General features: G+C 41.8%; 1 protein-coding gene across 2 annotated transcripts in view; it reads right to left on the bottom strand.

Annotated features, from left to right (window-relative positions):
- The window catches only part of ASS1 (argininosuccinate synthase 1), a 77,623-nt gene extending 65,034 nt beyond the window's left edge, over window positions 1-12,589 (bottom strand). Inside the window, exons 1-2 of one of the 2 annotated variants that reach the window (XR_012486888.1) lie at window positions 12,360-12,588; window positions 3,289-3,398 (exon numbers count right to left, since the gene is read on the bottom strand). Coding sequence is in view for 1 of the 2 variants with exons in the window: in XM_074293876.1 (XP_074149977.1) it covers window positions 3,289-3,398; window positions 12,360-12,570 (321 nt within the window). In the remaining variant the exon portion in view is untranslated. Of the gene's footprint in view, window positions 1-3,288; window positions 3,399-12,359 lie in introns of both variants that reach the window. The other variant, XM_074293876.1, reaches the window with a different exon arrangement.
- Window positions 12,590-13,376: the final 787 nt, after the last annotated feature.

The following is a 13,376-nucleotide window of genomic DNA, read 5'->3' as shown; positions in this document are numbered from 1 at the left end:
AATAAATTGTAAGCTTCTATAGGGAAGGATTTTTTAATCTTTAGATTTATATTTAGTATATAGCGTATACTTAAATGTCTGCTGAATTGAACTGAATTCAATTTCATTGGACAGCCCATAGAGAAGAAATGATTTGCCCATGTAACCTATTGGTGTCAAAGGTGAAACAAAAACTTAGGCCTGGTTCCTGGTATTAAATAGCTAATAGATATCGAGGGAGACAATCACAATTAAGCCAGGACTACTAGCGTTTTGTCCCAGGCCATTGCATTTATAAGTTTTCTAATTTAAAGGGCATTAATAGCAGTTAAATTTTTCAGTCATATAGAAATAGTTTAATATCTGAACAGAAAGAATAATTTATTGAAATAGGAAATGCCAGATTGCTTTTCATTATACTTCTCTCTCCTCCCAATAAAGCATCCTCCCCAGTAACAATATTCAATGTCCAGGAGAGGAAATTTAAAGAAAATTTACTCATACTTTCAGCATGTACTAATTGAAGAAAGAGTGGGGAGAGAAATATTTGGCTTTCCCTGTCATCTGAAATGAGTCTAACAAAGAAAGCATACACATATACATACAGAATACATAGAATGATACATTCCACTCAACAGAACAATAGGGGAGAAAAGAGGAAGCAGAATAGAGAGAGGTTAGATTAAGGGAAGGAATAATCCTAAATGAAACTAATTCTAATTTAAGGATGTACAAAAATATTTATAGCAGATCTTTCTAGAATAACTAAGAATTGAAAGCAGAGAGGGTTTTTGTCAATGAGGTAATGGCTGAACAAATGATTTTAATATGTAAATATGATGAAATATTGTATTTGTAAGAACTGATGCAGAGTGAAGTGAGAAGAACCAGGAGAACAATTTATATAATCACAACAATATTGTAGAAACAATAATTCTGAAAGACTTAGGAAGTCTGAGTAGTGTAACCATCAAGTACAAATCCAGAGCGCTTATAATGAAACGGGGTACCCACCTCCAAGAAATGGAAGAATCAGAGAACAAAATGAGACTTTTTTTTTGACAAAGACAAAATGGAATTTGTCTTTGTTTTTGTTTTTTGCTTGACTACACATACTTATAACAGAGTATTTTATTACTTTCTTTCCCTTTTGGGGGAGGAAGATGGAAGGTAGGAAGAGAAAGTTGATTTTTACTGTGTAAAAAAAAACTGTCCCAAAGTCTCTTCCTCCCACTCTGAGATGGTATTCATACACCTTCTCCTTACCCCTAAATAGGCATACCTTTGTAATGTTTGGCCTGAGAGTGATATGTGGCACTCGCCTCACATATAGTAACCTTGATGTTCTTATATATGGGGAAATAAGCAAGGACATTTCAGTACTATTATACCTCAGTAATTCAAACTAATGGGAAAAACCTGTAGGAAATAGAGGTTTTTGTAAAGGACAGCTATTTTGTTGGACTTAAATCACTGTAATCACTCTGAGTTAATAAAATATTGGGTCTTTAGGAACCTACTTTAATGATCAGCATGGCTTTGCTTGTAATTAACATGTAGATTATCTCTAAAGCACCATTTTCTCTCTAGGAAGCAAAAATTCCCAGACAATTGTATTTGCTCACTTCATTTGCTGAGCTAAACTATCTTCCATAGATAATGTAATAATAGACTTGTTAGGAAGCCTTGGCTTGCTGACCCTTACTTTTCCCATTCTAACCAAGGCTGTCCCTTTCCTTCATCCTAACCTCTTGCTGTCTGGATTCTTGGCCCAGTCTTACTGACTGGGATCCTCAAGCTGGTCTCCTGGGTTCTTATTTCCTGATATACCTAGGAACCCACAGCACCTGCCTGCTGCTGCCTGCCCTGCTTGCTCTTACTCCACTTCACCTCTGACCTATCTTATGTATGGAACTTGCCAACTCCCCCTCTTCTTAGGCTGAACCCTCAGTCCAAGTCATAGGATCATAGAATGTGAAGATCTGGAAGGGACCTTCTAGCAATAAACCTCAGAACTAACTTGACACCAGGGAGCACCTTAGGAAACATTTACTCCAGCATCCTTGTTTTATAAATGAGGAAACAAAGCTCAAGATGCAATGATCCACTCATGATCACATGGGGAATCAAGTAGCAAGGCAAGAATTTCAAACCAGGTTCTCTAATTCAAAATTCAGTGTGTTTTTTTTTTAATTTTAATTTTCCCTCATAGACTAATTAGCTCAGGTCTGATGACTACTGAGATCTAACTTGACAAATATTAGCTCAGTTCTTGTCTGAATCTAAGATATTCCAAATATTGTGTCATTTCAACTCACGGGCTTTCATTGTTCGTCTTCAGTCATTTCAGTCGGGTCTGACTCTTTGTAACCCCATTTTGAGGTTTTCTTGGCAAAGATATGGGGAATTACCATTTTTACAGATAAGGAAACTGAGGCAAATAGGATTAACTGATTTGTCCGGGGTTACATAGTTAGTAGGCATGTGAGGCTGGATTTGAACTCATGAAGATGAGTCTTTCAGACTCAAAACCCTCCATTCACTGTGCTACTGTAGCATAGTAGTTGGAATCCTGCTTTATCACATTGTAACAACACAAGAGTTTTAGTGGATATGTTAAAAGCTGAACACAACCTCTCTCCACTGTAGCTCTTAGCTAATTATAAGACAAATGGAGAATCTTATCACTTCTGAATCAGTAGATATAAAGAGCTACTGGTAGAGAGAAGAGCTTTAAGGATGTGGTGTAGGACTGAATAGGGATATGGGTCAAGGTGAGCAGGTCTTACTGAGTCTTAGTTTTCCATCTACAAAATGAAGGGTTTTGGACTAGATGGTTTCTTAGGTCCTTTCTGGTTCTGACATTCTTTAAGATCCTTCTAAGCTCTAATATTCTACAAGCTGAGGATGTTTCCAGTACTAACATTTTTATGTTTCATATTCTAAAGTTTTTCAAAACTCTGCTAGTCTAAGATCTAAGATTCTTTGCAATATAGCAGCTTTAGGCTATGCTTGATATCCTCTCTGAATCTCTATCTGCTGACAGCTGGAAAAGGAGACATTTTAAAAATGAAATTGAGGAAATGAAAAGACAATAATTTGCCTCGAGTCATTAGGCTAAAGGCAGCCTTCCTCGTCTCCTCCATCCTTCCATCCTCCCCATCCTCTCCCCACTTCCCAACCCATCCAAGCAGAATTTGCCTGGCCAGGACAAGGTAAAACTTTGAAACAGACACAAAGAGAGATAGACAAACTGATGCTGACAGGGAGACAGATGTCACAGGCAAATAAATAGATAGAAAGACTCACCAGGTAGGCAATAACATCATAGCCTTGTTCCTTCAGCCACACCAGGATACAGGATGTGTCCAGGCCTCCACTGTAGGCAAGAACTACGGTGCCTTTGCTTGACATTTTATCTACAGAAATCCAGGAAGAGTTAGTGAGACTACAGAGATTGCAACAGCAAGACAAGCCACCTTTGTTTTTGTATCTCTGCCCCAGGACCTGATACAGTGCCTGGCACACAACAGGCATTTAATAAGTGCTTGCTGATTGACTGCCCAGCTCCTCCCATAAAACTAATAAGCGTTCAGCCTCCTCAGACCAGTAGGACCCTCCCAAGGCCCAGCAAGATGTGACTATGACCTGAAGTCAGGCTACCCAGAGAAGCAGGGACTCTATCTTCTCACATAGACCTTCCCACCTGCTGCTTAAACCAACAAGTGAGCTGTCCTGGCTCCAACTTTCCTCCCCAGTCCCAACTTCTGCCCAGGGAGGCTGTGATTGGCTTTCTTCCTCAAGTTCTCCAGAGGATTTTATTTCACATACAGAGGCCCTAGGCAAGGAAAAGGTCATTGTCCAGGCAGAGGAAAGAACATCCAAGTATAATTAGTACCAGTTGAACAGTTTTTACCTCTCTAGTCTAGAAGCAGGTGATTCAAGAGGGGGATTATTGAAAGGGAGAAAGGAATGATGGGGGAAGGTTTGCACAGTATTTGGCACATAGCAATTACTTAATAAGTGATTTATTATCTACCTATCTATCTAGTGACATCTATTTATCTCAACTTACTGTCTTATTTATTGATTGATCAACTGATCTATCTACTTATCTACTGGGTAGCTAGGATAGTGTATCAGGCCTGGAGTCAGGAGGATCTGAATATATCCAGCGATTTTGGGCAAATCAGTTAGCCTTGTTTGCCTGAGTTTACTCATCTACAAAATTAGCTGGAGAAGGAAATGGCAAATCATTCCAGCATCTCTGTCAAGAAAAACTCACATGGGGTCATAAATAATCTGAAATGACTCAATAACAAAAATATATGTATCTATCTATATTCATCCATCTACCTATATCTGTCTATCTAGTCTATATATACTTACATCTATCCACATGTAAGTATGGATTCATTCATCTATCTATCTATCTATCCATTTCTTTATCATCTATCCATCCATTCATCCATTTATCCATCTATCATCTATCATCTATGTATCATCTATCTATCATTACAGCCAAGAAATATTCCAAAGAGGGCTTTGAGAAGGGAGCCAAGCGTAGGTCAGTCAGTCATGTAACAGAAAAGTTTGTACATCAATGTTTCTAACCAAGCCTCTTCAGATGAGAGTAGATGGAAAGAATCGTGGAGTGGGAAAAGATCTTGGTACTAGTCTAGAATTTATGATCTTGACAAGTATTTTTACTTTTCTGAACCTCATCTACAAATTATTATATATTATATATATAAATCTATAAAATTGGTATAATAATCTCTACTTTTATTATCTCACAGGACTTTGAAGATCAAAATAAAGAGTTTATGTGAAAGCACTTGATGAATTATATTTGCTCATAATATATATATGATAGATATTCAGCTGTGAAAAAATTGGTGGAGGTCAAGTGGGATTCAGACAGACAGGATCACTTAGTAGGTAGTACTGATTGTTTTGGTCAGGATATTTACAAACAGATAGGGAATTTGGCTTTCAAATCCATAATCAATTAGTCCATCAATAGACATTTATTAAGCACCTATAATGTGTCATGCACTGTGGTAAGTACATATAAGAGAACGGATTTTTTTTTAGAAACAACCTTTAATGGCATTTGTCTCCGGATCACTGATACACAAGAGTTCATAAATATAACACAAAATATGTCCTATGTGATATATCATATTAATGCTAAAGAAAGCATATGTAACAGTCTATAAGACCCATAACTGAATGTCTCATTCCTTGTCTTTAAAAAGGAGGTGATGGAGGGAACAGGGACAGAAGAGACAGAGGGGAGAGCTGGCCTTCACCTTTGTTCAACAGCTCAGCTTCCACACTGATTTAAAGTGTGGGATAACATTAGCTGGCAGAGCAAATTTATGGTGAAGTCTATGTGGTTCAGCATCAGCCCTCATCCAAAATCCCAACCACAGTCCCAGTGAGGAGTTTGCACAGCAACTAGAGCTGGGCAACTGGACTGACAAGGAAGATGGTGAAAGGAACCTCAGAGGCTATCTAAGCCAACTCTCTAATTTTACAGATGAGGAAATTAAGACCCAGAAGTTATACCCAAGATCATATAGATTTTAAGGGAGAGAGGCAGGATTTGGACCCAAGTTTTTGAAGTCCAAAGCCAATGCTTTGACTTTGCTTGAAATCCAAAGCAGACAGAAAACTGGGTGAGGAGCATTACAAATAGCAAGGGTCCAACTGAGGTGTTTTCTAGCTCTAAGAACCTGTGAAGAGGATCTTTGTCCAGGTGGAAAATATTGTGAAATTACACAAGCATAGGATTCAGAACCACAGGGCATGTGTTCAAATTTCAGCTTTGCTCTTCACTGTTTATGAAGCTTCAAGCAAATTGCTTCACTTCTTTTGGCCTCAGGAAACATCTCTAAGTGATCTCCAAGGTCCCAGCTCTAAGTCTTACCAGTGCTTAGAGACACTATATCCCAGCTCAATAATTTCTGTCCTTATAGTTGAGTAAACCAAGCACCGCAGAGACAGAAACAGGTCAGATGATGGCAGGGCACCTGTCTCACCCTAATCCCCTTTAAACAACATGTGACTGGGCAGCAAATTCAAAATTGATGGAAAGGGCCCTATTTCCTCCAGGGTAGGATCTCATGCACACACAGCCTGTGTTTATATAACCCATTAAGATTTCCTAAGTACATTCTTTGCCACAACCCCATGAAATAGACAAGGTCGGTGTTATTGTCCCATTTTATATGTGAAAAACTGAGCCTCAGGGAGGGGAGGTAGGTAGCTTGTTGGGTATCACACAGCTACTAAGTATTAGAGGGCAAGATTTGAACCTGTGACTTCTGACTTGTAGTCTAACATTCTTTCCATTATGCCAGCTTCAGGATCTGTCACACCCAGCTTCAAAAGTTGGGCAATGGAGACACAAGGGCTGGAGGTTAAGGGACTTGGTACAAGGACTGGTAAGACCACTGAATAGAGATTTGGGCCAAGAGACACACCAAGTATCACCAGAGGAAGGATCAGGGAGGGGGTTTCTAATTGCAAAGCTCAGGGGGTCCATGGTGGATCACATTGTCTGCACAAAGGACTTTACATTTAACATGGAGCAGTGAGATGGTGCAATGGATGGAGCATTGAAGTCAGCCTGAGGTCAGGAGAACTTGGGTTCACTTATTAGCTCTGTGACTCTGGCAAAGTCACTTGAACCTAAATGCCTTGTCAAAAAATATGGTTGGAACATTTAACATCACATTTCTACAAGCAATGCAAAGATGATCATGTCTATTTTATAGATGAAGAAACTCAAGCTTAGAAAAGCTAAGTATAGGAACAGCTAGAAAGGATAGTTAATAGATCACTCGTCCTGGAATCAAGAAGACCTGAGTTCAAATATGACCTCAGACACTTAATACTAGCTGTGTGACTCTGGACAAGTCACATAATGCCAATTGCTAGGAGGAAGCAGGAGGAAGAGTTAAACTGAGTGTTGTCAGGACCAGAACTAGAATCAAAGAAAGTCTTATTTCTTAGGACAGAATTCTTTTCATTACTCCATGGAGTCCCTCCTAGATTCTCTGGCTTTTTTAAAGTTTCAGTTAAAATCCTACCTTGTGCAAGAAGCATTTTTCAGTTCTTAATCTTAGCAACTTCCCTCTGAGATGATTCCCAAATTATCTCATATGTCTCTTGTTTGGGCACAGTCATTTGTGTGTTGTCTCTTGCATGAAACTGAACACCTTGTGAGGGACTGGGTTTTGCGCTTTTCCTTGTATTCCCAATGCTTAGCATAGAATCTGGCACATAATAAATGCTAAATGAATGCTTATTGACTGATTGACAAACAATGTAGTCAATAAAACCACTATGGTTTCCTGATGACCAGCATTCTTTCAGAGAATTGTCTTTAACCCTGTGGAAAGGATGGTGGAGTCTGAGGAACTTAGTTTTGATCCCAAATTCTGCCTCTGACTATCACAAGCAAGTCTTTGGATCTCATTTTCCTTATCTGAACAAGGAGAGGGTTAGGTTAGGTAACTCCTAAGTTCTTTTCCAGCTTGAAATCTGATTCTATTTCTTTTATCTTTGTTGTTGTATGTGCATATATGTGTATATGTATACACATATATGCATTTGTATGTCTGTGTGTATATAGATTTGTTGTGGCTGTTACGTCCAACTCTTTGTGATCCCATGTGAAGTTTTCTCGGCAAAGATACTGGAGTGCTTATATCATTTCCTTCTCTAGCTCATTTTAGAGATGAGGAAACTGAGACAAACAAGGTTAAATGACTTGTCCAGGGTCATACAGTAAGGTTTTGAATTCATTCTTTCTGACTCTAGGCCTCTAGCTGCCCATATTGATTTATACATGTATAAATTTTTTTCCTCAGTTTGTAAGCTAAGCACTTGAAGGGACCACATAAGTCATCCAATCAGATATTATAAGTGAGGAAACTGAGGTTCAGAAATGGAAAGTAACTTGCTTAAGATCATATAGGTAACACTTTGATCCTAGCTCTTCTGGCTTCTAACCCTGAGCACTCCCTCTCCACCGCAGATCTCTGTGACATGTATGCTGAAGAAGGGCAGAGCTAATAAGCACAGAAGACCAATGTAGTCTGAGAAAGTGATGCAAATATTTTGTGAGTTGCATCAAAGTACCTCTAACAGTATCCCAGGGTTGACAGTTCAGAAAGTGAGACAGGCATTTGCATTTCCAGGGCAGGTTTCAGCCTGCTTGGCATCCACCAACCAATGCTTAACCTCCCTATCCATCCCTAGCTTTCTGGGAGGACTAGAGACTGAATAGGCTCAAATTGCCTGCTAGGAAGATCTAAGGACTACAAACATGGGAAAGAACATGCTCTCTAGGTTTCAAAGGCAAAAAGTTCAAACATAGTTGCAGAGGAATTGCCAGGTAACTCCCAACATTTCTATCAAAAAACTAACATTCAACAGACATTTACTAAGCATCTATTATGTACATACTGAGACAAAAATGAAATAATAACAATTAGCTAACTAGCCCTGTAAAGCAAGTGCAATTACTATTCCCATTTTACAGATGAGAAAACTGAGAGGGGTTAAGTTATTTGCCCAGCGTCACATAGCTAGAGAGTATAGGGAGGGTATTTGAAGTCTTATCTTCCTTTACTCCATCCCATTATGTCACTTAGCTGTCTGTTTCCAAAGAGTTTCCATTCTAAATATAAGCATAATATTGATATGCACACAAATAATATAAATATATGATAGACCCTACATGTAATAGATACAATATTATATGCATTATATATTAGATAATACTGTGTGGTATTACAGTACATAGATATATGTGTATATATATATGTATATGTGGAAATACACACATAAATATATAGAAGGAGACTCCCTTTGGCTTCTGTTTTTTTCCTCACTGACTCTGACTTAGACAAACTCAAATTTTTTATATTCTCTGGAGCCAAGGGCAAGGAGAACGTATGTAGAGAACTGGAGGTGGGGAGCAGGGAGGGGGGAAGCAGATTAACATGTAAGACTTTTGTAGGAAAAGGATGCATATTGGCTTTGGTCACTGGAAAGTCTTGTCTGAGCTATGACCTCTTGGTGGAGCCATAACTAGTGATTTTTGTGCCTGGGACAAGCAGAATGAAGCAAATTTTAGGGAAGTTTTAGGGTGGAAGAAAGGTCAACTTTGAGAAAAGTTCTGTTCTAAGTAGGGCAACGAGAAAATATGTACCATCTGATAGCTTCCAATTTTAGTTATTCTTACTGATTACGTATTTTTTGCTGCTTCTAAGCTGCTGAACACTGCAAATACTATTAGCACTCTCTACATTTAGTGCCTTGGGGTGGAATCCAAGTCATCCCCAGTCTGCCTTGATCATCCAGGCAGAGGGTGCTCTACCCTTAACAAAACTGGTTTAGCTTTTGATCTGAGTCCATATAGAAGGCTGGATCTCCCAGACTAAGGGCATCATGCCTGTGAAGTGGAATCATGCCCGCTAACCTCTGGCAGAGGGTCCAGGTGCCTGGCTGTTGGCCATACCATAGGTGACAGCTCTGCAATAGCCTGGTCATCTATCTTGGCTGAAACCTGGATGGCTGGCTTCATCCTAGGCCGCTGATCACTGAAGCATTCAGACAAGCTTTTTTTTTCTAGTTTAAAATTTAATAGTGAGTTTGAGTCACAAAACCAACTGGTTAGATGATCTTGGCAGGTTATTTCTCCCCAAATCTCAACCTGCCCATTTGTTAAATGGGGCTATTAATCTTGGCTCTAGTCTATCTCCTCAGATTGTGGCAAGAACTAAAAGAGATTATATATATATATATATATATATATATATACTGCAAAGGAAATAGATTATTGGTAGGAGAACTTCCTAATTTTACTTTGGCTATCCCGATCTCTCTTGATTGCCTCAAATGTTTCCTATCTTCTCCCCTCAGTAGTGGGAGCTCCAGCCAGAGCTGAGTAAGCTTAAATTGCCATAACCACTTATCACAGGCTTTCCCTTTTTGGCCTTGACCTCATGGCAGTTCATTAGAAGATGGAAATGATTATGGAGTTAGATGGAAGAGGAAAGTAGAGTATGGGTATGGAGTTTGGGCAGGGGAATCAGGATGAGCCATGAGCACAATTTTTAAAAATTTAACCTAAATTAAATTTATTCATTTAAATGAATAATTTTAAAAATTAGTTAATTAGAGCCTCAGCCCTGAAGACAGGAGGACTTGAGTTCAAATCTGACCTCATACATTTAACACCTCCTAGCTGATCCTGGACAAGCCACCTCAGTTCTCTCAGTCTCAGTTTTCTCATCTATAAAATGGGAGAATAATAATAGCACCTATCTCACAATATTGTTTCTGAGGATCAAATTATACAACATTTGCTTTTCAAGTCTTAAAGAGCAATAAAAATGCTTATTGTTCTTATTACTATTATTATTATTATTATTCCTAGCCTTAGATCAATCACTTTCTCCAGGATGGCATAAACAGGAGGATCAACCAGAGGGTGATACTCTTCCTGTACTTTCCTAACTCTCTCATATCCATCTGGGAGATGGATAACTGGAGGGGCAGGGAACAGTTGGGATCCAAGGGCCAGCCTAGCCAGCCCAGAGGTTTCCCTCAGACTCACAGGCACTCCAGAGCTTACTCTGGCACACCCCTGGGCCTGGGGATGGGAGAGGTTTTTCCTGTCTTTCACAATGTCCTCAACCTCCATCTCCAAAAACTTGTTCTAAGAAAATCACATGGGGAAATCCCTCATGGAGTGGGACCTTTCCTTCTTTCTTGGGTGACTCCCATATCCTTTTCTAATTGCCCTGTGCCAGCTCCTTTGGGAAACAGCAAAAGGGGGGAGAAAGTCCTTCAATTTTTTCAAACAGAGCAGCTGGGGATTGGAGGAGGGATACTAGCCCATCCCCAGGCTCTATACAGACTCAGAGGCTTGACCCAAACCCCTACGGTCCAGCAGGAAAAAGGCTGGGTGGCTCCTTGGCAGGTTCAGCAGGAAAAGGAGGAGGGAGAGAAATAGAGTTCAGGGAAATGACTGTTGGCTGTTTTCGGTGTTGGCAGGGCTCAGGGTCCAAAGCTCTACCCGACCAGCTTATTCTTTTAAGAACTCAGGCCCCTTTCAGAATACTCCGAGCTCCTTGGGCAGGGACTAAACTCACTGTGGCCCCTAGACACCTTGAACTCAACTCACTGCTGAAATACAGGAGCAAGCTGGGCCAGAGTAGCATTCCGGGGATTTTACCTCTCCTTGTTCCCTTCTCTATCTCAACTTTCACCTAGCTTAACACTGTGTGACTATGGGGAAGCCCCTCAACCTAAGTGGACCTCAATTTCCTTATCTGTAAAAGAGGAAGAGTAAACAAGTATCCTGGAGGACTACAGACCTAAGCTCTGCCTCCCCTATGCCTAGCAAGTTGGTTTCCTTACCTGAGATCAAACTCTCAGTCCTCATAGAGCTCGCCTTTGTCTCTTCCCGATTATCCCCTGACTTCTTCCCACTCCTTGCTCCCTTCTCTAACTTATCTCTCACCTACCTGAACATTGTGTGACTTAGAAAGCTCCTCAACCTAAGTGGGCCTCAGTTTCCTTATCTGTAAAACGGGAATCGTAATGCAGGGCTATAACAAGCAGTGAACTTTGCAAACTTTAGCGGGGGGAGGGGTTTGAGGGTGGGCTAGTATTCATTTTGATCTCAGCTTCTCCCCCAAGCACAGCGTCCCCCCAACACCTATGTCGATTTTTAAAAATAAGAATATGACCCGTGATTTCCAGGGCGTAGGAGCACCTGGTGAGCGTCTCCCTCTAGTAAGTCCGCATGTTATCTGCTTTCAGGGTCACCTGGTCACTGGTTTAAAGAGCTTGCCTAGCGTCAGGCAGGCAAGCCGTGACAAAGGTAGAACTAGACCTCCGGTCTTTCTCAACCCAAAGCTAGCGCTCTCCAGCCCCATTCCATGCCGCCAGTGGCCAGTCACGTAACACCGCAGAGCAAGGTTCGATTAATTTAAACGTTGTTTGTCTTTTCTCCCCAGAGAAAACATCTTCTACCTATCTCGCTGCGTGTCCCCTTTGCTCCTCCCGAGTGCCCGCTTAGACTGTTTCTTTTTCTCTCTGTCTGGCCCAACAGGGCCCCCTCCCTGCGGGGTAGCTGGGCCCTGGAGTGCAGGAGGCGAGGGCGAGAGCTCGGGGCTGCTCCCTCCAACTCCAGCAGGTGCCGGCCCAGGGAACGAAGGCTCGCCTGATGGCCTCAGCGAGGCATTCAGAGCCTGGCAAAGGACTGAGCCGGCTTCGCGCCCCAAGTAAGCGAGCGGGAGGTGCCGGTGCATCAGCACCGAAGCCGGGACCGCGCTGGGTGCCCTCCTTACCGGTGCTCGGTGAGCCTGGAGGAGTCCGACCTGCTGCGGGGACAGGGAGCCTGGAATCGTTCCCTGCGCTCCTCCCCGGCGTTATAAGAGCGACAGATCCCCCCACCTCTTCTAACCCCCCTCTCTCCCCCACTGGAAAGGGACTGGAGGAGGGGGCAGGGGCGGTGCCCGACGTAGAGATGGCGCACACCTCAAGCCCCGCCCTATCCATTCATTCCCTGCTCTCCCCACGGGCTCTACTCGGATGCTTGGCATGCGTACCCGCGGGACACCGCGTCCCCTCGGGCAGCCACGCCCTCCTCGCCTCCAGGGACCGTCCTGCTCAGCTTGCAGCTTCCCTTCTCCCTAGGTGGGAGGGGTGAATCCAACGGCAGCCCACATCTGGAAGGAGCCCTGTAAAAACAAGCTCAGCTCCTGCGAAGGGCTGGGGGCAGGAAGCGGAGGGCGCTGAGCCAAGCACACCCCAGAACCTCATTTGCCGGACCAAAAGGCTATGGTAATAATCTAATTGATCTCAGCGCTTCCAGTTTAGTGCCACCAGAAAATTCATCCAGTCGCATAAACATTTATATTCCAAATGCACAAATTCGATCAGTCAAATCTTTAGTCAAAAATCTTCCGTGTTCCCCATCGCCCACAAATAAAATTAACTATTTTACTAAGCGGCTTATAAGGTTATTTACAGTCCAGTTCAATATAGCTTTCTTCGTTTATTTCTCGTTACATTCCTTCAGGCCCCGGGTGGGCTATTCATTACTGTTTCCTGATTGCCATTTGCTTTTACTGATTTAATACGGTCCAGTAGCAGGGCCTTGTCACATCTATGTTTGTCCAAAACTTTCCTTTCTTTCGGTGTCCTACTCAAGGGCCCCCTCCTCCTGGAAGCTTTCCCTGATTCTGATTTCCTCCTATCCTAAACCTCTCATACCATTGTTTCCCCGCATTTCAAGTTTCTGAGCTTTCTTTAGTATAGATCCTCCCGTCATTCTACCCTTCCTTTTGCATTTTTGTTGTTCA

The sequence above is a fragment of the Sminthopsis crassicaudata genome, chromosome 2 (assembly GCF_048593235.1).
Source record: "Sminthopsis crassicaudata isolate SCR6 chromosome 2, ASM4859323v1, whole genome shotgun sequence".
Lineage (NCBI taxonomy): Eukaryota > Metazoa > Chordata > Mammalia > Dasyuromorphia > Dasyuridae > Sminthopsis > Sminthopsis crassicaudata.
Note: the sequence above shows the minus strand (reverse complement) of the source record. Positions and strands in the feature narration are given on the sequence as shown.